We start from the raw sequence: 24212 nt of genomic DNA, 5'->3' as shown, positions 1-24212 counted from the left end.
AGTGGTGTTTTCAGATTTTTTAAAACCGTTTTGACAGATTGGCCTCAAACTCCACTACATAGCTGTGGGTGACACTGAAGTCCCGAACCTACATCCCTCTCAAGTGCAGGGTTTACAAGCATGTACTATCAGACCCGTTTTAAATGGCGCAAGAGATCAAAGCTGGGGCTCGGTGCATACTCTAGCTACATCCCCAGTCACCTGAAATGTATTTATTCTAAGGGTAGAGGTGGTTAGGGGTGGTAGTGTCGCTGTCCCGAGAGTAGAGATGGCCTGAAGGTAGCAGCGTGGGTAGTCAGGCGGAGGTGGCCCAAGGGCCAGAAGAGAGAGAGAGAGAGAGAGAGAGAGAGAGAGAGAGAGAGAGAGAGAGAGAGAGAGAGAGAGAGAGAGAGAGAGAGAGAGAGCAGGCGGCCCAGCGCTCAGCTCACGCACCATGAGGGAGGAGTCATCGCTGCTCATCGCTGCAGCCCGGGCTCCGGTGATGCCCGGCTGAGCGGGATGCCCAGCTCTGGCTGCCCAACGCGCGGCCCGGCTCACGGCCGGAAGTCCGAGGCTCGCGCGTCCCTGGCAACCTGGCAGCCGGCCCGTTGCTAAGAGCTGACATCCGGGAGGGCGTGACCTGGCTCCTCCACGTGATCAAGCCACGCAGCGGAGGGAGAGGACGGCCATGGGGCTAGGAGCAAGCTCGGAGCAGCCGGCGGGCGGCGAGGGCTTCCACCTGCACGGGGTGAGCGGCTGGGCCGGGGCCGGCGGGCGGGCATCGGGGAGGCTTGCACAGCTCGGGGGCCCGCGGTGAGCTCCCTGCCAGCTTGAGGCTCAGCGCGCCCAGGACCCGGGACCTTCAGTGAGGCGCAGTGCAAGGGGCTGGAGGAGCTCGAGGGCTTCGGCAAGCCTGCAGGGGGCTGAGATGACCGGAATGACGAGCCAGGGTGGGAGCTGGGACCCCACAGTGAAGCACCCCGAGACTTGGGTGAGGCCTTACGTGTCACTTGCAGGGAGGTGCGAGCGAACAGGCTTCTGGGAAGTAGAGATAGATAGCCTGGGTGATAAAAGATGGGGGAACTTGGGGTTGGGGATAGGAAGGGCTTTGAACCCTGCTCTTCCCCTCTTCCCCCTCGGAAACCAGGCTGGCTTGGATAGGACCCACAGAGATCCATCCATCAGCCTCTGCTTCCTGAGCCACCGTCATCAGGGCTAAGAAGTGGGTCCTGGCAGGAAAGCCACGTTGGCTTCACAGATTAGAAGGGACAAGATTTGTGTCTGGGGGATTGGCAGACACGTGAATGCATCCCGCCAGGAGTGTTTTAAACCGTATTTGCCTAAGGGGTTCTTGCAAGTGAAGCCAGCATCTGGTGGGCAGGGTGGTGTGGCGGCCACTGGAGATGGTCGTGCAGGGCCTTCCCTGTTGTACCGAAGACAACTTGGAGAGGAGAGTTTTTGTTTGGCAGTGTGGATCCACCCCGGGCCTCGTGGGTGCTGGGGATGGTGCTGAGCTACATCCCCCAGGTCCTGAGACTTGATATTGTATTTAGAGATATGGAACTCTCTGGAGGATTTTTGTGTAAGAATGTTGTGCCTGGTAGCCGCAGAGGCCAGATGGGGGTGGTGTTAGGTGTCCTGGAATTGGAGTCATGGATGGTGGTGAACCACCCTGCTGGTGCTGGTCCTCTACAAGAGCAGCAAGTGCTCTTGACCACTGAGCCAACCCTCCAGCTCCTATCAGGAGATTGTAAGTGGAGGGTTGACGTCATCTACGCACAATTTTTAAAGGGCTTTTTACACGTATATTTGTGTGTGACCCTATGCGTGTATGAACTGGCGTGTATATGTAGAGGTCAGTGGAATTGGTTCTTTGTTGACTACATAGGTTGCAGGTTTAGCATCACATGTCTTCACCTGCTGAGCCATCTCACCAGTCCCCTCCCCCAACTCATACTTTGGTTTATTTTGGTTTTGCTTTTTCTTTTTTGTCCTGGAACTCTTGTAGATCAGGCTGGCCTTGAACTCACAGAGATCCGCCTGCCTCTGCCTCCCGAGTGCTGGGATTAAAGGGTGTGCTGCCACCGCCCAGCTAATATGGTTTTGCTTTTTCGAGACAGGGTTTTTCTGTGTAATCCTGGCTGTCCTCGAACTCACTCTGTAGACCAGGCTGGCCTTGAACTCAGAGATCCACCTGCCTCTACTTCTGCCTCCTACGTGGTGGGATTAAAGGCCACCATTGCCCAGCTGCCATTTACTTATATTTTTAAGAGCTGAAGAACAAGGGAGCTGACTGGCCTGAATTTTTGGCGTTCCCAGTCTTCCCAGGCACAGTGGCGATGCTCTTGACCTCAACACTTAGGAGTGTGCCACAGAGAACATTTTCTAGGCTCAGAGGGCTAAGTTACAGAGCTCCTTTATAAATTGGAACAGTGAAACGTCCTACAGACTGCTTAAAGCCTGGGAGGCATTAGCTTCTGGGGTGCTTGGCACCCAGCCCCTGCCTAGAGTCTGTCCCAGCTCAATGCCCAGGGTCCTTGGTTGGGAAGTAAGGTGTGGGTTAGGAAAAGCTGAGCATGCGGTATGCTGCGGGCTGTGGGGGTGTGGGTGTGTTGGGAGGCGTCAGGGAGAGTGGGGTGGAAGGCCAGCGGGTTTTACAGGAACAAGGTTCGGTGGGCAGTAGTACAAAGAGCTCTAGTGGGCAGTGTAGAGGACAGACCCACAGGCAGGGGCCGGGGGGCCAGGGCCTCCAGACCTCATTAACCATGGTCGCTGGCTGCAGGTGAAGGAGGGCAGTACTTCCTCTTAGGAGCAGAGCAGCCTTCCCCAAGGGAGTTGCAGAGGTTTGGAAGTGGCCCTGCTTCGGGAGGACCTCCAGCCCTCTAAGACATTCTAGTCTTGTGGTCTTCAAAAGCCTCTAGAGCACTGGTTCACAGCCTGTGGGTCGTGTCCCTTAACGGGGTTGATGACCCTTTCACAGGGGTCACCTAAGACCGTCAGACAACAGATAATTTACATTATGATTCATTGCAGTAGCAAAACTACCATTATGGAATAGCCATGGAAATAATTCTATGGTTGGGGGCCACCACATCATGAGGAACCGTGTTAAAGGCTCACAGCATTGGGAAGGTTGAGACCCACTGGCCTAAGAGGGACAGAGAGCAGGCCTCAGAGGCCCTGAAGTGGGGCTCCCAGAGGGGTGGAGCAGGACTTGAAGTCCCCAAACAGGCCAGGAATAGCTTGCCTTTGGGGATGAACCAGCGACCAACATGGGCCCACCTCCATTGACGGCTGTGGCCGCTCCAGGAGGCGTTCCTCAGGGACTCAGCTGGCCCTGCTGTTAGGGCAGAGTTGTGGCACCAGGACCAGACTGTTCTTGAACTGGGGGCGCCTTCAACACTCCCGAAGGCGTGCTTCATCCTGGGGGAAATCCAACGGAGGCACCAAGGATCCCAGCTCACATGAGCCCTGTGCACTGGGGACAGAGGCTGCATTGTTTGAGCAAGGAACTTCAGCCGGGGCCTGGGATGCATCGGGTACAGCTTGAGAGGGGCGGGGAGCACCCAGAGCAGAACTGCGTGTCTGGGTGTAGTTGAACTGGTGTAGAGGCCTGGGATCTGTTTTCCTTTACCATCCTGCCGGACCGGGGCTAGGCCTGGCTGCATTACTCCTGCATGCCTGGGCTTTTCTGGCCAATCCCTCTGGCCTCCTGGCCCAGTCAGGATTGGGGTGGGGGGGGGAGCAGTATACCCCGGGCGTCCCTTACTGTGTGAGCCCTCTGTGGAAGCATCTGTGTATCACAGTCAGGAAAAGTAATTTTCCTCACAGGAAACTGCCTGAGAAGGTAGTGCGTGGGAGCTGAGGTGAACCTCGGTGGGGGCCAGAGCAGTTTGTGCAGGCGTGAGCCCTTTCCACCGGTGCAGGGCTTCTCGAGCCTGTGTGAGTCAGGTCTGAGCCATCATGACTTGCCTCTGACCTGTGGCAGGTGCAGGAGAACTCGCCGGCCCAGCAGGCAGGCCTGGAACCCTACTTCGACTTCATCATCACCATCGGGCACTCGAGGCTGGTGAGGTTCCCCACTTGCCCTGTCCCCCCGGGACGCCCGGCCTGCTTTTCCCTTTTCTTCCTGGGTGTAGCAGGGCCAGAGGGGCTTCTGGAGGTGACCACCAGGCCCAAGAGGGCTGTGTGTCCAAGGCACGTGAGGCCTTTGGAGATGGGCCTAACAGGCCTTTTTCTTGCTTTGTTAAGCTTTTCCGGCAGGGTTAGGGACCAGGGCTTGGGGTGCCTGGAGCTGGGTCGTGGCACTTGTGACATCAGTGGCTGCAGGCCCAAACCTAGCCGCGCGCAGAGCCAGGCCCAGCTGTTGTCCCCAGCTTGTCCTCATAGCAGGCCCTCGATGCCTCTCAGGCCCTGGCCTGTCGGAGGGTTCTGGCCCAGGGCGGAGGGTTCTGGCCCCGGGGGGGGGGGCGGGAGGCCTCAGCCTGAGCCAGCCCTCCTGGCCCACGCAGAACAAGGAGAATGACACGCTGAAGGCTCTGCTGAAGGCCAATGTGGAGAAGCCAGTGAAGCTGGAGGTGTTCAGCATGAAGACCATGAAGGTTCGAGAGGTGGAGGTGGTGCCCAGCAACATGTGGGGTGGCCAGGGCCTGCTGGGAGCCAGTGTGCGCTTCTGCAGCTTCCGCAGGGCCAGCGAGCACGTGTGGCATGTGCTGGTGAGTGCCCGTGGGGTGTGGCGGGCGGGGGGTGTGGCGGGACTGGGGTGGGGCAGGGAGCAGAGGGCAGCGCTGTGCGTGGGATCTGGCTTTGTCCCAGTCTTCAGAGGACAGCTGATTATTGCCTTTGTCGGCTGCGTGACCTTATTGTTTCATTTTGTTGTTTCAGGACAGGGTCTCGCTGTGTGTAGCCCTCATTGGCCTTGAATGTGTAGACTAGGCTGGCCACAACCCTGCAGAGATCCACCAGCCCAGGATCTGTCTGTCTCCCGAGTACCGGGGCTCAGTGTGCACCACCACACTGGCAACTTGAGGGCATTCTTAGTTTCACACCGTAGTTCGTTCCTTTCTTTTAAACTTTTTTTTTTTTTCCCCCAAGATAGGGTTTCTCTGTGGCTTTGGAGCCTGTCCTGGAACTCGCTCTTGTAGACCAGGCTGGTCTCGAACCCACAGAGATCCTCCCTTAAAGTTTGTTTTGTATATATGGGCATCTTGCCAGTGCGGGATGATTGGCGGACTTCTCAGGGTCAGCGGGGCTGCAGCAGCAAGCCAATCCTAAAAAGTCCTAAAAAAAAAAAAACCAGTATGTGTGTGCGCGTGGGTGCATGTGTGTGGGGATACATGCTCTACATGCTCATTTGTGTGTGCGTGTGGATACATGCTCCGGTTGTCAGCTTTGTGGCAAGTGCCTTTCCCTGCTCTGTGTTTGTGTGTGTGTGTGTGTGTGTGTGTGTGTGTGTGCAAGTGTGGCAGCCAGGTGTTAACACTGGTGTCCTCTCTCTCACTCTAGACCTTATTGAGACAGGGTCCCTAACTTAACCCCTTGCTCTCCTGGCTTCCTCAAGACTGCTGGGAACGCTTCACCCACAAACCACCTTCCCAGCCGCTGGTTTTCTTTTTCGATTTTTGGAACAGGGTCCCACTGTATAGCTGTGGCTGGCCTGGAACTGTTTAGGTAGAGCAGGCTAGCCTAGAACTCAGAGAGATCCACTTGCCTCTCTTTGCCTGCAAAGTGTTGGGCACAGTGAAGCCCTAGAGGGTCAGTTGTGCTTTCCCAGGCTTGCTGGCTGGGGCTGGGGCTGGGCTGGAGCCTGGGGTCAGAGTCTGGACTGCGTGCAGCTGCTGCCCTCTGCTGGCGAGGCTGTGAACCTGGGGAGGGAGAAAATTGGGCCCTTTGAAGGAGGAAGTCTCGCTTGAGGCTCTGCTTGGCAGCAGAGGGCAAGTGTCCTCTCTAGAGAGACACCCCCTTGCCTCTCCACTCTGCTCAGCAGTGAGTCTTAAGAGAGTTTGTCATGCTTTCTCCAGGACGTGGAGCCCGCTTCACCTGCTGCCTTGGCTGGCCTCTGCCCCTACACGGACTATGTAGTTGGCTCTGACCAGATTCTCCAGGAGGTAAGGAACCCGTGGTTCGTCTCCAGCCCCCCCCCCCAAGGGGTGTGGACAGATGTGTTGTGCATAGGTGCCTCGTTTGAGGCTTCTCTCAGACCCCGTGTCTCTCCTAGTCTGAAGACTTCTACACACTCCTTCAGTCCCATGAAGGGAAGCCCTTGAAGCTGATGGTGTATAATTCTGAGTCTGACTCCTGCCGGGAGGTGACTGTAACCCCCAACGCAGCTTGGGGTGGAGAGGGCAGGTACTGCCTGGGGTCCCACGCCTAGATGGGTAGGCTGGCCCCGGGGGCTTGGGCTGCTGGCATCTTCCCCAGAGACCTGAGGTTCACCCTGCCCAGGAATGAATGCCCTTGCTCAGTCATGGTTGTGGGTGGTTTGGGTAGGGTGGGCTGTGTCGTGGACTGCCCTGATGGAGCGTTTCTGGCCTTCCACAGTCTGGGGTGTGGTATTGGTTATGGGTATCTACACCGGATCCCAACGCAGCCCTCCAGCCACTACAAGAAGCCAGCTGGGACCTCACCATCTGGCACTCCTCCAGCGAATACTCCACAACTTAGTGCCTTGCCTCGTGGCGCCCCACCCCCGTGGCCTGTCCTTCAGGGTTCTCCTGGCCCACAGTTGGGTTCCAGGCTCGGTGACTGCATAGAGGTATGTGGGGAGCACCTGCCAGGCCAGGGAAGAGAGTGTCTGGGACAGTGGGTATGCCAGCTGGCGGCTGTCTAGGGACCCAAGAAGCCCTCCCATGGGCCTGTGAGACTCCTGCCTGTAGGAGGCTTATCTACCTGCGTCTTTATGCAGTAGAAGCAGAGGAGCCTCTGCTTGGGTGTAGTAAAACACGCCTCTGGCTCTACTGCCCTTGGGAGTGGAGGCGAGGCACTGGGTAATTCTGTGAGTGGAAAACTGAGACTTAGAAATGAATGGGCAGAACCTTGTGCTGCAGTGAGGTCAGGGACCAGGCCGGGGGTGGACATGTTAGTCCCCTTGTGCACCTGGGTTCAAGGACGGCTAGGGGTAATGTTTGTAGCTACCTGGAAATGCCTGGGAGTGTCAGGAAGCCCCCTCCCCTCAGTGTGTCCGCTGCTGTCTAGCCTGACCCCATCCCTCATAGAAAGGAAGGGCGGCATGTTCACAGTGCCGGGCTGGGCTGTTTCTATACTGGATCTTTATCGGCACTGTCCTGACCCGTTTCTTCTTCCCTGGCATCTCTAGGCGCTGCCACAGGTCCCCGGAGGCTTCGTGGAGGCACAGCTCCTAGGGTCTGGGAGCCCTAGCCACGGTGCTGCTGACTGTGGGGGATGCACACGTTCCATGGAGGTCCCTCTTCAGCCTCCACCCCCAGTACAGCGGGTCATGGACCCAGGTATGGGGCAGGCCCCGGGGAGACTGCGGGAGTGGGCTGCAGGCTCATCAGGGTCCGGCTTGTGCAGCCGTACCCAGCTTTCCTCGTCTGCTACCCTCTGTCGCCTAGTCAGGAGAGGCCGAGGGCGAGTTAGGTGCTTTGGGAACGTGGCAAGGGCCACAGGCTCCCAGCACCCCCGCAGTCTTATGCGAGGAAAGAACGGCCTGGTCTCTCTCCCCAGGCTTCCTGGATGTGTCAAGTAGGTCTCTCCTGGACAGCAGCAATACCAGTGTGTGCCCCAGCCTGTCGCCCTCCACAGTGCTGACCTCCTCAGCCCTCTCAGTCTTAGGACCAGAGGACATTGGTTCCAGCAGCAGTTCTCATGAGCGGGGTGGTGAGTGACCTTGTGGTACCCCTGAGAAACCCTGGCTTTACAGAGGGCTGCCCTGAGAGCCGAAGGTGGGCTGAGGTTGTTCACGTGCTTGACTCGTAACCCTCCACAAAAGCCTGGCTGCAGGGGAGTGATTGCTGAGGATTGTCTCCTCAACCCTACCTTACATTTCAGGTGAGGCCACGTGGTCAGGGTCAGAGTTTGAGATCTCCTTCCCAGACAGTCCGGGTGCCCAGGCGGACTACCTGCCCCAGCTGACCCTCCCTGACGGCCTTACCTCCGCATCCTCACCAGAAGATGGGTTGTCTGCAGTGCTGCTGGAAGCCCAGATTGAGGAGCCAGCAGACACAGAGACGGAGGGGCCAGCCAGTCAAACTCAGGTCACCGCGGAGCCACAGCCTGGGCTCTGAGAAGACTCCTGGGGACCTTGGTGTTGCTCAGCTTGTGCGTGTAGCTCTGTAGGCTGCAGTTTCTGAGGCAGGGTCCAGCCTTCACCCCAGTACATGGTCCTGGACTGAAGGGGTAGGAAAGCTGGGAGCAACATCCCAGCTTCTGCTGAGACAGGTGGCATCTAGGCTGCCTCAGTGAGGCACTGAAGCCGCCTGGGTAGGCAGAGGCTGCAGGGTCTGATCACGGCTGAGTGTGAAGATGCGGTGAGGGACAAGAGAGGCTGCCAGTGGCCCCACCTGTACCGAGGAGGACCCCCAAGTCCCGGACTCCTCCCATTGACTTCTTATGCTGGAGGAGTTGGAAAATTCTAGGCCCTTCACAGGGATCCACCCGTGCTAGTCATATGTCGGGAGTGGGGAGTCAACACAGTTGCTGTAATATCCCGTGACCTCAATCCCCCCCCCCCCCCCCCCCCCGCAAGGCTCCACATAGACAACAAGGCTTCCAGCCAGGTCTGATGGTGAACTGATGGTGAATAGGTGTAGACTTATTCTCACCATCAAAGTCCCTCTACCTGTCTACCTCTTGGCTCTGGCCCTACCCCTCCTGTCCATCTTTAGTTGAGGGACACTGTCTCTAGAACTCTGGGTGCCTTTATTTAGAGGCCAAGGCTAGGAGAGGTTGTCCAGTCTGCTGGCTTTCCACAGATGGCACCAATCTCCTGCATAATCGCTATAGGCTGCCTTTGGCCTTGGTTTCTAGTCCCTTCCACAGACCGCATGTAACGGCATTTAGGCTGTTAGGCCAAGGACTTTGTTCTAGGAAGCACAGGCCAAACGATACAGCGGGCCAGGTCCCTGATGCACAAACACTAAGCCCCAGCACTAGGAATACATTTATAGTCAGGCCGATGAGTCAGCCCAGGGCCTGTGGTGAGTGACGAGTGTGGGATACAACAAAGTGGCCACAAGGCTCTCTGGGGCCAGCTCACCTGAGCTCTGTAGCTAGGCATTCTGACCCCTGGCTGGCTGCCCTAATTGGAAGGTTCTGTTCCTGGAGACCCCCCCCCCCCCCCGCCCGTAAGTAGGTTAAGATGGACGCTGATGCTGTTTCAAATAGGAACCCCAGATGTTTTTCCCTGTTATCTGGTGAAGGAAAATGACAGCTGAAAAAAAAAAAAAATAAATGTGTAAGACACACTGAAATATTTTAACTAAAGCTTTATTCTATACAACTTGAAATACAGACTCTGGCCCTCTTGGCATTGCACTTCCAATTTTCTGGAACTCATTACTGATTGACAAGGGGAAAAGGTAAAACCATGCAGGGGTTAAATCCACCACAGGGCATGGCTGCCTGTGCTCAGCACTGGGCCGCCAGCCACCAAACCTTAGTGCAAACGCAGAGGCCCCTCCTGCAAACACTGCTGGGGGCCCCACCCCACCCCACGCTATCACTAAAAATATGCACCAAAAGTGCACTGTTGTGTCCGACACAGACAGGTAAAAAGGACTTCTGTTAAAAAAAAAAAAAAAAAAAGCCGCCAGTTGCTCTGTGGGAGGGAGAAATTTTAACCCTGGGAAATGTCTTTGCTCACTCGTGGAAGCCATGGCATGTCTGTGCCCCACAGTTAGCAGTGAGGGGGGCCTGTTCTGCGGTTGTGCGGATCGACGCCTCATTTTGTAAGGGACGGACCTGGACCCATCAGCTGCCCCCAGCAGAACCTGTGAAGACGTAGAAAAGCAAGCCCTCCCAGTCCCTGGTCCTGTGGGGACAGCCACACAGGGTGGGAGGCGACTGGACTGGAATAAACTGCCCCTGAAGGCACTTGTGCTTCTGGCTTTGTTCAAGGCTTGTCGTCTCAGGGGAACCCTGATCTATCTGAAGGGCAATGACCTTGGGAAGAATCCAAAGTGTTTTCTGCCAAAGATGAAGTGTTTATCCCCAATAAGTTAATATTCTGTACAAGATCCAAGTTGAGTCTATGAAAGCTTTTGATTGTTAGAAAGACAGAGGAAAGATCTGGACGCAGGTACAACAAAAGCCCGCATATAAAAAGCTGGAAAAACAAACATGGACCACAATATAAATATCAAACCAACTCACTGTGAAATCCTTTTACTCTAACAACATAAAATTTAGGTAGCATCTGAATGAAATTGAAGCTTCAGCATGGTTGTTAAGTTTGGACAGCATCATGCTGTTCAGCCAGGGTGCGAGGCTGTGCTTCCGCTGACGCTGCCTGTAAGGAAGGCCGGGTGCTGGAGGAAGCGAGTGGTCACAGCTCTTCAGGCTGTGGTGCGGTGGCCAGGTTACTATGGGACAGTGCTTCACAACTCAGGTGGGTGCCCTCCCTCGCCCTGGAGTGGCAGGCAGAAGGTCTTCCTACAGAGCAGAGCTGAGACTCGGTATTTCACAAGTAGCCTGGCATGGTCGTTTCTCATGAAATGGGCTGGTCTTGAATTGTGCAACAGTGATGATTCCCATTAAAACAACTCTTACATGATGATGAAAACAAATTTGGAAAAAGCCTTCATAGGTACTGCACGAGTGGAATGCACTCAGAAAAGCTGCAGAACTCGTGGGTGGTGACAGATGTGGCCCCTCTGATCCTCTAACAAGTGCTAAGAGACGAAGGTGGGTCCTTCAAAAGGAGTCAGCAAAGTCTGCATGGCCTGTTCCTCCAAGGGCTGCCTGGGGCTCTGCGCTCCTTGCACTGAGTCCCTGGGGACACCTTAATCTATGCATGGAGCCTGGTTCTATATTACATCTCGATTGGTCACTTCACCAATCGGCCGCTGGAGGTCCTGCTCCCAGTAGAGCTTGGTGGGCTTCTTAGGACTACTCGGGGCCACATAGGAAGGCTGACGAATAACCCAGGAGACGGCCCTTCACGTGGACTTCTGCCGGTAATGGAGCGTGAGGTCCCCGCCGCTCTTCCACACGAAGTGCTTTACTGTTCGTAGGTCCATATTTGGGTCCAAAACCTGAACGGCCAAAGCGCATTGGAAACATCAAGGTCACTCACAGCTTAACCAGGGACCCGCCAGGTGGCCCAGCTGCTCTCACTGCCTCGGGGCCTGGTCTCGCTTCCACACATGGTTGTAACTCCATCTCTTCTCCACCCACCCCCTCTCCAAACCCTTGACATGACAGATGCTACCCTGCACACCAACATCACCTTGCCCCTGTGAGCCAGGCACGGCCCTGCTGTGAGCATCTAAGTCTGCGTCCTCCTCCTGAGCGCCTCCCTCAGGTGAAGAGGAGCTTCAGTGCCATGCGGACTGGGCTCCTGAGAGCCTCTGAAGGCCGACCTGAACACACATGACCGTTACTGCAGGGAGATGAAGCGACGGCTCCTCGGGTCCACTCACCTGGTCCTGGCACAGAAGTTCAATTTTCTCCTCTGCCAACACAGCAATATCCTCCTCCTTTTCCTGCTCGGGCTTTTCGTTATTAGAAGAGCTGGTGGCTTGAGACTCATTATCCAGGTTGATAATCTTCTCGTAGACATGCTCCATCACCTTCCGGACCTGTAGCATGTCACTGGCAGAGAGTCTGTCTCTGGAAAAGACAATGACATGTGTGACATTATGAAGCCTGTTAATTTTATGTATCAACGTGTAAAGATACATGTAGCACAGATCTGAAACCAATACATCTTTTCAGTCACTGGATCCATTTGAGAGCCCTTCTAGGGCTCACGTACACACAATAGCTACCTGCATTTTATTCTTTCCAGGGTTTGCCTGAAGCGAGGACAGACCCTGGCCGACCCACCAGTTAACTGCCCAGGGCTCAGGGTTACTTCCCACGGCTGTGTCTTCAACTAGAGCAGAGAATGACCACCCCAGGCTAGACATTAAACCACAGGCTGCCCCAGACCACAAATCCAGCACCTGGCCTGTCCTAAATTCACAACTCCAGTCCCTTTCTTCCAAGCCCTCATCTCTGCTATCAGTCAACCATCATCAAACCTCACAGCTACAGTTTATTTAAACTCGTCAGGAACCCTGAGGTTCGGTCACTAAATCTACTCCAAGTGATGCCTACGGCTTGCTATAAAGTGGTCCAGTGTGTGCACGTGGAGGGGAGCAGTGGGCAGGCAGATGGACACAACATTTGGCCTCGTGGTCACCCCTGAAGTGTCTGACTGCCAGGGAGCTGGTCCCTCTGTGAGCTCAGGAACCCCGGTGAGTTTAACAGTCCTGCTGGTCTCACTAGAGAGCGCATACATACTGATCATGGTTCAGATTTCCTTGCTGGTCTCAACTTCTCTGCCATTAGCCTCTCTTGGAGCCTCGTCTACCTATCAGGAATTTCTGGCGGCATGTCACAGTGACCTAGTATTCCAATTCAGTCTCGTCATGTCTTCCTACTCTACCTTATGTGTGAGAACATGCGTCCTCACACCCGTTTCTGGTATCCTGAGCCTGTTCCTGCTGGGGAAGTATGTTTTTGGGCGGTCCACCATCCGTCCGTGTTTAGGTGACCCCTCCTTCCCGAGGCCCCAGGAAGCTGTGCTCACAAGCCGATTACCCCATTCTCTTTACTCCTAAGGTCTGTCTGGGGCAGCTCTTGCCCTAAATGGAACTGTATGGTTAGAGACAGGGTCTCACATAGCCTGGAACTCACCCTCCTGTGCCCACCCGCTAACAACTGGGATTACAGGTGTGCCACCACACATGGCTTACTTGGTCTTGCTATGGCGGCTCAGCTGGCCTGGAACTCACTCTATTGCCCAGGCTGGCCTCTTTCCTGGAACTCACTCTATTGCCCAGGCTGGCCTCTTTCCTGCGTCTGCCTCCGAGTGAGGCTCCAAAGGCATGAGTCAGCAATTACGGCTAAGCTAAAGGAGACAAGCTCTATAATAACCAGCCTCCGACCTAGTACCTGTCTTCCCTTATCACAGTGACCATAAGGACAGAGGTGTCTGCAGTGGCAGGAATAAGAAAGTGCAATAATTACTTACTTTTTTAAAGTTTTTGCTCCTGAAGATGCATGAGGTTGGAGGTAGAAAGGAATTTTGTTGAATTTGGGCATATTTTTCTGAAATATTAAAAGTTTAAGAGGTATAATAGTTTCTATTATCTGATAAAACTAAAATGCTGTCAACAGGAAAACATGATTTACAAATAACTACTTTTATAATCAAATGACTTTTAATGTAATTTACAGTAAGTTATCAACTGGTGTGCCTTAAGAGAAAATTTATCAGCAAGTATGGTATTTAGTTTGTAATAAAAATAGATGAAGACAAATTATATATAATATTTAGTGCCAAAAATAGTCTTTGTGGCATAGCGTTTCTGAAATTATTATACAAGGCATTACAGGAAAACAAGCCTACAATTTTAAACTGTATGAACCAAAATATTGCAGCTGATGACTAAAGGCCCAAGCAGAGGCTTAAGTGTCTTGAGAGAAGCTGAGTCTCTCCTCCTGCCTCCCTCTGACAGAGAGGTCTACCATGAAGAAAATCTCCATTCTCCAATGCTGGCTGCCGTCATGTGGTCAGCTTTCTCAGGACAGAAGCCATGCCTCAGGGCCAGTAATGCGCCCAGGCCAGTTGTCCACTTCACAGAAGTGGCAGTTTATGGGAAGCTTGGACAGCGAAGGCCACAGAATACATGCCAGGTGTCACACTGGCTCTAAGTCCTTGGGGTAGTGTATCTGGGGCAGAAAACAAGTTTTCTAAAGTTTTAAGAGATTAATTCCCCTTTCATATGGCTTTAGGATATACAAAACAGTCAAGAGGACATAAAGTCTGGACAGAGACGGCCTGACCCAGCCTCCACAGGGATTTAGTGCACAATAAAAGCAGCATTTCAGGTTAGTAGGGACGGACAGACCCCACAGACTGCTTGCTTCTCTGGAAAAGTTAGAGTCTCACCTCACAGCAAACAGAGACGAAGTAACAGCGATTAAAGAGCAGGACAGGAAGGCGAAAAGGTGTCGAGAGCTCAAACAAGGGCCCGCCCCACCCCATTCTGGGTTAGGTTTCACCTCACAAACACTCAGAGCCATGACACATCAGTGTGATTATACAGAAACTAAGTTTCCATCAGGGAAAGAACCTTCCACGAAGTAAAAGTTTAATGAGGGCACAGAGGAGGCAGGTTAATATGCAGCAGAAGATCACCTACATCACCTACGCGTCTCTAAGACCAACGACCCAATTAGAGGAATGCATAGAACACAGACAGACAGGTCATGGAGAGACACAAATGGCCAATATGAAAAGACTCTTAACCTCACCATGAATAAAGAAAAATTCACATCAAAGTCATCAGACAGAATCTGCCTACTGTACACAAAAGTGAAGTGTCCGGTGTTGGTGTGGCTGTGGGAATTGGACATTCATACACTGTTGGTTCAGAAAAAAATTGCCTTTGTGAAGGGCAATTTGGCATTATCTATCAAAATTTAAAATGTGCATACCCTTTGATCCAGCAATTCCACTTCTAGGAATTTATCCTAAAAAGTACACAAAGATACATGTACAAGGGCGTTCACTGCAGCACCGTTTGCAATAGAAAACATTGGGAACAACAGTCCATCAATAAGGGAGGGGCTGATCAAGTAAAGACTGCTCCCTTTACACACAGTCACTTAAAGGGAACAGTCCATACGTTCAGGCAGAGTTTCAAGTAAAACAAGTTGCAGAACACTGTAAGTGATTTTGTGCAAAACAAAATGAGCTACGCTTACACGTAAGTCAGCGTGTGCTGTGGAGGTGAAGAAAGCAGAGACCGCACCCGTCTTTGACAGTGCTCCCTCGGGGAGGAGGGGCAGGGTGAAAGGGTAGGAGGACGGATGCTGAGAGGTGGGCACTTCACTCCAAGCACCACTTGTCATATAGAATATGCATATATTATCGTTGTGACAGAAACCCGAAAGTAAAACTTGACATGTAAACACTATCAGATGCATCTGCAACTTGGGGACTTCAGGAAAGCAGAGGGCTGCACCTGGCAGGCGGCTTTTGTTACAGTTTCAGACTGCTGTCTAAAACAGTCCTTAATGTCACCATCTGGGAAAAGTAAACTGGCAAAGCGGGAGTGGAGGACACTTACATCCACAGTGATGTCAATCACCCATTGTGGTACTGTCTCATTGAGAAGCATCGCCTCAGTCTCACCCCCGGAATCCCGGCAGAGCAGCCTAGACACAATCCATCAGGTAGTCAGTGTCATGACAGGCAAGGGGACATCAGGAGGAGCCCTCACAATGCTCACTGAGGACAGCGGAGCAGGGAGACCCAGGCCCTGATGAAGCTGCTGAGTCCTGAGTCACCATGGGAGGAGCTCAGCAGAGGCCCGGCCAGCGCCATGGTGCATGGTTCATGGCATGGACTTCACCCACAATGAGGAGCCCTCGAAAGAGGAGGAGTCACACTTGGGCAAGGCAGACATCTCCTCACGCCTGACAACTATGTGACCCTAGTGACACTTGCCCAGCTTGACCACAGACAGCTGTGCTGGGAGCTGGGGGTTAGCCACAAAGACCTTCCCTTTGCTGGAGGGCCCAGAGAGGATTTCCCAGCAGCCCAGGTTGAGCCAGTGCAGATCACAGGTTCCCAGAAGTAGCCCAGCCCATCCTGCCTGGCCCGGTCCCCTGTGGGTAGGACCGCTGTCATGCTACCTCACCTCTGCCCCTGGCAGTCAGTCACACTGGCAAAGCTAGAGAAAGTACCACCAGAGATGCTGCTTGGAGGCAGGCGCTGAGGGGCGGGGCGGGGCGGGGCCCTCCATATCAGCACTTACTGCACCAGGCATTTAACTATCTCAAGAAAAGCCAATTCCAGACACTCTTTCAGGTTAAAGACCACTGCTCCTGTCTAAGCCAGAACTTCCTAGCAAGAGGATCAGCCTGTCAAGCAAGGTCTTTTATAGGCAGAGCCTGTCCTTCTCATCCTTCTCATCCATACCTGAACAGTGTGCGACCTCCAGCTTCGCCAAAGATGACAGGGGTGTGGGGGGGCACCTGGAAATACCCATTCCCCTTCTGGACTCTGCTCTCCTGCTCCCCACTCACTAGAAAAGACAGGCAGGCCGTCAGTGCGGAGACCACAGCTTCTCAATACTCATCACAGCACACAGTAGATATCCCAACACTTTAAAATAACAATCCGGGGCTGCAGTGGGGGCTCAGTGGTCAAGAGCACTGACTGCTCGTCCTGAGGACCCAGGTTCGGTTCCCAGCACCCACACAGTGGTTCACAACCACCTGTGACTCTAGTTCCAGGGGACCCAACACCTCTTCTGGCCTCCATGGGCACCAGGCACACAAATGTAACACATACATACAAGCAGGAAAACACTGGCACACATCCAATTAAAAATAAATCTAAAAAAAATTTAAAGTAAAAATCCTGTTAGAAAAATATGTGGAGGAAGCTGGAGAGACGGCTCACAGGGAAGAGCTGGCTCGCTTCCAGAGGACCTGAGTTCAGCCCCTGTTTGGCCTTCACATGCATATGTGGCATACATACATGCATATTTTTAGATATTAAAAAGTAATAAAGGTAAAAAAAAGAATAAACATTAAACTCCCCAAAACAAGAATTCAGATTTCATACTGGCTGTATATTTCAGAAGATCTTAGAGGCCAAGCACGCTGTCCACTGTGAGACACAGCCCCTTCTGGAGGGTTTAATACAAGGGAAATGTAGTTGGCTCAGTGCACACATGTGCCCCCCCCCTGTAAACTGATCACAGCGGCACCATGTCATCCCAGCACTTGGAAGATAGAGGTGGGAGGAGCTATGTCAATTGTGAGACAGCTTGGACTACAAGAGACCCGTCTCAAAACTAGAGAAAGGGAGGGAAGCATTATTTATAAACAGGTGTCTTGCTGGGCAGTGGTGGTGCACACCTTTAATCTCAGGACTCTGGAGGCAGAGGCAGGCAGAGCTCTAAATCGGAGGCCAGCCTGGTCTATGGTTTGAGTTCCAAACAGGCAAAACTACACAGAGAAATGCAGTCTTGAAAAACCAAACCAAAACAAAAAACCAGGTGTCTTAACTGTCCCTGTACAGAGGTAGCTGGTCATGTTTCTGCTTTGTCCTTTTGTAGGGATTAAAAATGTACACCACCACCACACGGCACGTATCAAACATGGGGTTTCCTTCCCCTGTGAGAGCCCCATCCCACAATGGTCTCAGTTCACTGGACACTCTCACTCAGGGGCAGAAAGGAGAAAACTGGACACAGCACAAGACACACGGCACACGCCAGCTCACGGGGTTAAGTACACTTTGGCTCCAAGCAATCCCTGCTTTTCTGAACATACACACACTAACCATGGTTCACGTCATTCTCTTCTTCATCCATGGGAGTCACATGTGTTCTCGGCCAGTACTCCAGAAGAGCCTGGAGGAGAAGTCCTCCTAAGTTCACTGCAAGTTGACAGGAGAAACATGGAGAGTTTATTTCTAAGCTAAGACAGATGAGATGCTCGAGAAGCAGAACTACACGCAGGGCAGGCTGTGACCAGGACAGCTAGAGGCACCCAAAGACGGAGCTGCACGGCTGTGCCTATGGCTACGTACACAAGTCTGGTGGCTTCTGAAGTGGCACTGGCGGAGCTGCTATTAAATTTGCTTTTCTCTTCTGTGAGGTCAGCCTGGCCTTTGGCTCCTCACCTTCTCTCTCAAGTCCAGGGATGACAGGCATGTGCTACTGAGCTGGGGTGCATGCGCACGCTGAAGCTCCTAACCCAGATGGACACAGACAGGTCGTGGAGGAGACTACACTGTCACTCAGCAGTCACTCTTCTGTCCTTGTTATAGAGTCAGGGTTTTACACTGTAGCTAAGGCTACTCTGGGACTCAGATAATTCTCCTGCCTCAGTCTCCCAAGTGCTGGGATTACTGGCATGAGCCACTATGCCTGGCTTAGCAGAGGCAGGCAGATCTCTGTGAGTTCAAGGCCAGTCTGGTCTACAGGCAGAGTTCCAGGACAGCCAGGAACATGCAGTGAAACCTGGCCTCAAAAAATACCCAAACCAAACCAAACCACAAGCAAAGGGAGGGCAATTACAGAGATATTAGCCAGCAGCCCTGCCTAGGTCCACCTTCTCAATAGAAGACACAACTCACACTTTGGGTCTGACCCGTCGGGACTGCTGAAGCCAGCATCTTTCGCGGAGACCCAGGCAGCAAAGCAGTCACTTTCATCCAGAGTAATGGTCAGCATCTGTCAGGGGCAGCAATGTCAGTGGCTCTCACCCACCCAATCCCTTCTGCAGCACCCGACCCGGCATGAACCCGTATGCTAGACTAAAGGAGTACGCCATGCTTCATGGGAAATCAGTGCAGCTATGGCTCACTTCACTCAAGTGTCAAAGGCTTGAATGACAGTTTATTAACATGGGGGAAAAGCAATTGCACATATTAAAAACATCACTCTGTAAGAATAGTTAGGGATCTTCAATTATCCAAAATTACAGAAATATTGTTAACTCACCCCTGTTTTTAGGTCTACTGAGAACCAATTTGGAACATACACCATTTTAAATCTTTTCTTTATTTCTTCTTCAAAGTCCACTTTGCCCAAGTCCTCCACCTTGCATGCCTAGACAAAGAAGCATCATGGTCAGTACGAAGTGGCAACCACTGCTTGACCCTTGACCCCTTCCTTCACAACTGTTTACATAACTCTAAAGTACACCTCAAGAAGACAGCCAGCCGCTCAGTGCTGTCGCATGCCTTTGATCCCAGCACTTGGGAGGCAGAGACAGGCAGACCTGTGAGTTCAAGGCCAGCCTGGTCTACAGAGTGAGTTCCAGGAATGCTCCAAAGCTACAGAGAAACCCTGTCTAGAAACACCAAAAAAAAAAAAAAAAAAAAAAAAAAAAAAAAAAAAACAAGAAACAGAGAGCCAATTCTTTTATCTTAAGGCCTTTGAATAACTACCTGTTAGTACAATTTTAAATGAATGGGCTGGAGAGAGGGCTCAGTGGCTAAGAATACTCGTTGCTCTTGGTGAGGACCTGGGTTCAGCCGGCACTGTGGAAGTACTGAGGGCATGAGCAAGCCCGGACAGAAACCCTTGTCCTTCTCCAGTGCTCTGGTCCTCCCTTCCTAGACTCCACCCTGTCCCCAAGTCAAGGTTTCTCTGTGTAGTCCTGGCTGTTCTAGAACTCACTCTGTAGACCAGGCTGCCTTCAAACTCAGAGATCCACCTGCCTCTGCCTCCTGAGTGCTGGGATTAATGGCGTACACCAATAAAATAAAATAAAAAGGAAAGGGGAAAAAAAGGTATGCGCCACCACTGCCTTGCTGGAAACGAACTGTAGCCTGCCCTCATTGACCCCAGGAGAGGTTAAAACAAGCTAAAATTCTCCCACCCTGAACACAGCTGAACACACATGCGCGCGCACGCACGCGCACACCACAACAAAAGTAAGAAGTGCCTCCCCTAGCTGTCATGCTCCTACGCTTTCCCAACCAGCTCTTCTCTCCCTGCCCATCCTGCAGCCCAAGGACTCAAAGGTGATGCTCCTTCCTTCACTGCAGGCACACTGAACCCACTCTACTGGCTGCTGCCTAGAGGACTCACCCCAGAGGCCACCCCCATCGTTCAAGCATCTTCTATGAACCCAGCTTCTTTCTGAAAACCCCCTTTGTCCTTGAGCTGTCATTGTCTTCTGGCTTTCTTACCCATTCTTGTCATACACTGGTGGCTTCCTTCTAATGTCCCTGACAATAATGATGGCCCAGTTTATTATCTTCTTGGCTACATTTCTTGGAAGTCTTGACAAATCCCATGGCATTGCCTGTAATCACCATGCTGAGGGCTGATGGATTTTTTTTTTTTTTTGGAGACAGGGTTTCTCTGTGTAGCCTAGGTTGTCTTGGAACTCACTCTGTAGACCAGGCTGGACTTGAACTCAGAGATCCGCCTGCCTCTGCCTCCTGACTCTGGGATTAAAGGTGTGCGCACTGCCCGGCCTGCTTTCCAGCCTACTCAGTGGGCTGCACAGCTGTCTGCCCACGCTTTCCCCTGACAGCTGGGGCCTCCTATCGTCTCTCCTTCCCACTCTCCGCTTTCTACCCACCGTTTCCCACACACTCGCTGTAGCAGATCTATGTGGGAGCCCGTGTGGCATGGTTATGAAATATGCCCCTGACATCACCAGGAAATGGGGGACGGCCATTTTGGGGATGAAGCCATAGGTTCAGGTTAGTCCAGTAGGTCACGTGACTGGTCAATGACACCAGCCCAGAACACAGCTCCGCCCATTCTTCCACGTCCCCAGGCTTCCTGACTTCTTTACCCTCTTGGGTTTAATAAGCCAGATCATGTGACCTCAAAACTTTCAAGGTTCATTATCTGGGCATGGGAAGCTGTTTACAGAGGTAACAATCACGAGCACTAGCTCAGAGCTCCAACCACGTAGAATTATATCCCATTCAGACAATAGAGTTCTTCTGAGAGCAGCTGACCAGACCCAAGAGTGGGCCACAGAGCCACACATAAGAAACTACTAGCTCAACCTTAGACATGCTGGCCTGACAAGACTCTTGGGTACTGTGGAAATAGTCAGGGCAGGGCAGCATGGCCTAGGACCACACAGGGGTACGTATGGCAACCAGGGAAGATCTGTTTTTCTGATGAGCAACTAAGGCTTCTCTGATCTGTACAGTTCCTAGGGGACCCTTTTGTGGAAGAAAGGGCAGGACAAACAGCTCTCCCTACACTTAAGGAACTATCCAGCCTAAAACGTCAATAGCACAAAGGATGACAACTCTGGTGGACACTTTTAAAGCAAGGCAGCCTTCCACACAATCTCTAATACAGTAACCAGGGAAATGGCTACAATCTCCAATACAGTAACCAGGGAAATGGCTACAATTTCCAATACAGTAACCAGGAAAATGGTTTAGATGCTCAAAAAAAGTGAACTACCACATCTTCCTATGTCTGAAGTATCTGCCCCCAGATAAAGCACTATTGCAAATAAGTCTTCATTGTCATGTACAAAGAGACACTTACCTTCAACACGTCCCAATAGGCCACATTGTTGTTTGTGTCTTTGGTTAATATATGCCTCTTATCATTAAGGATGTGGCACTGAATGATACTAGCGCCCCCTACAGGAAAAAAAGAATAATGGGCATAATGTGGCATAGAGGCTGCTGCTCGCCTTCCTCGCCTTCACACCTCCTGACTAGCCTGACTAGCTTTCTACTCTAGAGGGAAGAAAGAGCTTCGGGAGGAGAACCTAAGTGCTAACATCAAACATAGTTTTTTGTTTTGGCTTAGTCAGCCAAAGCATAGAATTTGAGGCTCACATCTGAACACCTCTGGTCTGTGCCCCAGACAAGATTAAAGATATTTTACAGGGCTATTGTGTTGTAGGGTAAAAAGGAGAATAGTGTCAAAACACACAGTATACTGAAAGCAAAATGTGTCATGTCCTGTTTGCAGCAAATCATACTGGAAGACACTGGCAAATACAAGGCCGACACAGAGAACACCGCCGTTCTCAGACAGATCCAAACACACAACGCCACCATGAAGTCTGGGGAAGGCACTAGGGGAGGCTGAATTCTCTGAATCATCTGCGCCACAATATACATTACTAAAAACAAATCCAAACAGAATCGCAGCCCCTGTGCAAATGGGTGGCACTGGTGGGACCTAGTTAAGTTACTGAGAAATCACGTATGAAGACGGGAGAGGGCATGTTGAGGCGGTGTCCAGGGAAGACAGATGATCTGGGAGTGGGCAGGATGAGGAGACAGAGGAGACAGGTGCACATGTATGAAACTGCCAAATCACAGCTCTCCTTACAGCCTCCCAGTTCCTTACCATAACTTCCCTGTGCGGTAACAAACCCACGTCACGGGTCTTCCAAGTCTAGCAGCACTGCTTCTAAAGAAAGCGCGCCACTCTCTTACTAACTGACCTCATCACAAGTGTGTGCCGCCTGTGGCCTCTTACCTTTAATGACCTGGTCAGGCTGTGTGCAGAGCGGCGTTATGGGATTGGTGCAGTCGTTGTCATAATCACCAGAGGCTCGGAAATTATGAATTCCCTTCAGTGTCTAAAGGAACAACATTATCATGTCATCACTTTATGCTCTCCAGGCTTGTTAAGCTGAATCAGGCGATGAGAATGACAGTTACAGAACAAGGAAATGCTCAGTTGTCACAGCTGTATCAGAGCACACCCAGGCACAGCAGGGAGCCATAGGGTCAAACCAAGAAATCCAGCAAACATTCACGAGGGAATGCCCTTTTTATGGAGACAGGGTTTCTCTGTGTGGCCCTGGCTGCCCTGGGACTCACTCTGTAGACCAGGCTGGCTTCAAACTCAGAGATCTAAAACAAAACAAAAATCCCAACACAAAACTAAGGTCCCTGCGGTGGTTTGAATGAGTCAGCCCCCACAGGCTCGTATGTTTGAATGCTTGTCCCCAGTTAGTGCAGCTGTTTAAGAAGGATTAGGAAGTGTGGCCTTATTGGAGTAGAAGTGCCACTGGGGATGGCCTTCCAGTTTCAAAAGCCCGTGCTGGGCCACTATCTGTAATTTCTAGACCAGATGTGATCTCTCAGCTACATGGACCACACCGGCCTGCGTGCTAATATCTCGCTTATACAAATAAAGCCTGTCTGGGGGTCAGAGAATGGAGTTTGCCATAAGCCAACCATAGAGGTCTGGAGGTCTGTACAGACAGGAAGTGACGTAGACAGGCAGAAGCAGACTATAAGCAGGGACAAACAGGAAACCGCCCTTTTCTCTGCGGAGAAGCTTAGGAGGTGAGGTGTGCTGTGGCTGTGGCTCCTTCTCTCTGATCTTAGCGTCTCCCTCTCTATCTGACTCCGGCTTTTTATTATCTAGACCAATTAAGAACTCCGTCATGATGGTTGTGGCCCCCATAAACTCACAGGGAGTGGCATTATTAGCAGATGTGGTTTTGCTGCAGTAGGCATGGCCTTTCTGGAAGAGTGTGTCACTGTGGAGGCGAGCTTTGAGGTTCATACATGCTCAAGCCATGCAGAGTGACAGTCCATGTCCTGCTGGCTTGTCTGTCATCACACTCCCTACCATACGGTAACAGACTGAACCCCGAAGCTGTAAGGGAGCCACTCCAGTGAAATGTTTTCCTTCTAAGAGTCACCGAGGGCATGGTGTCTCTTCAGAGCAATACAAACCCTAATTAAGACAAGGACCATGGACTAAAACAACTTGAAATTAAGCCAGCCCCCAATTAAAAGCTTTCTGTTGTTTAGTTGCCCTGGTATTTATCACAGCAACAGAACAGTAACTAAACGGAGATCATCACTGATGGGCACAAGAGCGCACACACAAGCTCCGTAGCTACCTGCACACAGGCCCTTTCCACTAGCTCCAACGGTCAGCTATGCACAAAGCTCAAATCCCTAAGGAGCTGGAGCCATGGAGGACCTGGCAGCCTGATGGACTTCTATCTACCATGGCTCTCCATGCCACGGAGAGGGAAGAGTCACAAGCCAAACTCCCGCTCTAGTACCTTTAGAAAAATGGGTATGTGGTGTGTGTGCTTCACCCCTTTGTGTGTCTAACTGGAAGAGTGCTTTGCTGTGGAGCCCAGGCTGGCCCCGAGTGTGCAGCACTCCCATTTGTCAGTCTCCCAAGTGCTGGGCTGTAACTGTGCACCACCACGAATGCCTAACCTCAGGTGCAGCTTACAAGGCCAACGCTGTCTAACCCTGACAGCTGTAATCAGGCTGTTCTAAGTACATCAAGCACATGCCCACAGAAAAAGCAGCTTAATTTCACCCATGAATTTCAGAGTCACTCTCAGGGATCATACCTGAACTCACAGGGACATGCGGACAAGGCCACACTGAGTCACCGCTGCTGGTAACTGGCACATCTGGGATACAAACCAACCATGTCTATAGACTTGCCACGGGCACAGCCACACACTTACCCACTTGTTTACCGTGGACTTTGTCGTTGCAACCCAGATCGCAGGCGGGGGATCTGCTGATCTGTCCAGCTCCATCTGAA

The 24212-nt window shown here is 52.1% G+C and overlaps 3 protein-coding genes across 3 annotated transcripts in view; 1 reads left to right on the top strand and 2 right to left on the bottom strand.

Annotated features, from left to right (window-relative positions):
- Ttc21a (tetratricopeptide repeat domain 21A) overlaps window positions 1-489 on the bottom strand; it is a 32292-nt gene extending 31803 nt beyond the window's left edge. The window contains exon 1 of the mRNA XM_051202409.1: window positions 433-489. Coding sequence (XP_051058366.1) covers window positions 433-459 — 27 coding nt within the window. The 5' untranslated portion in view covers window positions 460-489. The remainder of the gene's footprint in view (window positions 1-432) is intronic.
- Window positions 490-547: 58 nt separating this feature from the next.
- Gorasp1 (golgi reassembly stacking protein 1) lies at window positions 548-8315 on the top strand. The gene is made up of 9 exons (XM_051202397.1): window positions 548-727; window positions 3968-4048; window positions 4491-4694; window positions 6000-6086; window positions 6197-6327; window positions 6520-6733; window positions 7295-7445; window positions 7666-7818; window positions 7990-8315. Exons 1-9 carry the CDS (start codon window positions 668-670, stop codon window positions 8223-8225), a joined length of 1317 nt encoding a protein of 438 aa, XP_051058354.1. The 5' UTR covers window positions 548-667; the 3' UTR covers window positions 8226-8315.
- A 1095-nt stretch (window positions 8316-9410) lies between these two features.
- The window catches only part of Wdr48 (WD repeat domain 48), a 30199-nt gene continuing 15397 nt past the window's right edge, over window positions 9411-24212 (bottom strand). Inside the window, exons 9-19 of the mRNA XM_051202385.1 lie at window positions 24133-24207; window positions 22158-22260; window positions 21207-21304; window positions 18675-18782; window positions 18308-18404; window positions 17510-17605; window positions 16136-16241; window positions 15282-15369; window positions 13178-13254; window positions 11580-11769; window positions 9411-11192 (exon numbers count right to left, since the gene is read on the bottom strand). Of these exons, the coding sequence (XP_051058342.1) occupies window positions 11097-11192; window positions 11580-11769; window positions 13178-13254; window positions 15282-15369; window positions 16136-16241; window positions 17510-17605; window positions 18308-18404; window positions 18675-18782; window positions 21207-21304; window positions 22158-22260; window positions 24133-24207 (1134 nt within the window). The 3' untranslated portion in view covers window positions 9411-11096. The remainder of the gene's footprint in view (window positions 11193-11579; window positions 11770-13177; window positions 13255-15281; window positions 15370-16135; window positions 16242-17509; window positions 17606-18307; window positions 18405-18674; window positions 18783-21206; window positions 21305-22157; window positions 22261-24132; window positions 24208-24212) is intronic.

Source organism: Phodopus roborovskii, unplaced genomic scaffold, assembly GCF_943737965.1.
Source record: "Phodopus roborovskii unplaced genomic scaffold, PHOROB, whole genome shotgun sequence".
In the NCBI taxonomy this organism is placed as follows: domain Eukaryota; kingdom Metazoa; phylum Chordata; class Mammalia; order Rodentia; family Cricetidae; genus Phodopus; species Phodopus roborovskii.
Note: the sequence above shows the minus strand (reverse complement) of the source record. Positions and strands in the feature narration are given on the sequence as shown.

Excerpts from the sequence above, each read along its gene's own strand:
- Gorasp1 (XM_051202397.1), top strand. The coding sequence starts at position 668 with ATGGGGCTAGGAGCAAGCTCGGAGCAGCCGGCGGGCGGCGAGGGCTTC. Across the intron at positions 6,087-6,196 it reads CTGACCAGATTCTCCAGGAG|TCTGAAGACTTCTACACACT; the intron begins GTAAGGAACCCG and ends TGTCTCTCCTAG. Across the intron at positions 6,328-6,519 it reads GCTTGGGGTGGAGAGGGCAG|TCTGGGGTGTGGTATTGGTT; the intron begins GTACTGCCTGGG and ends GGCCTTCCACAG.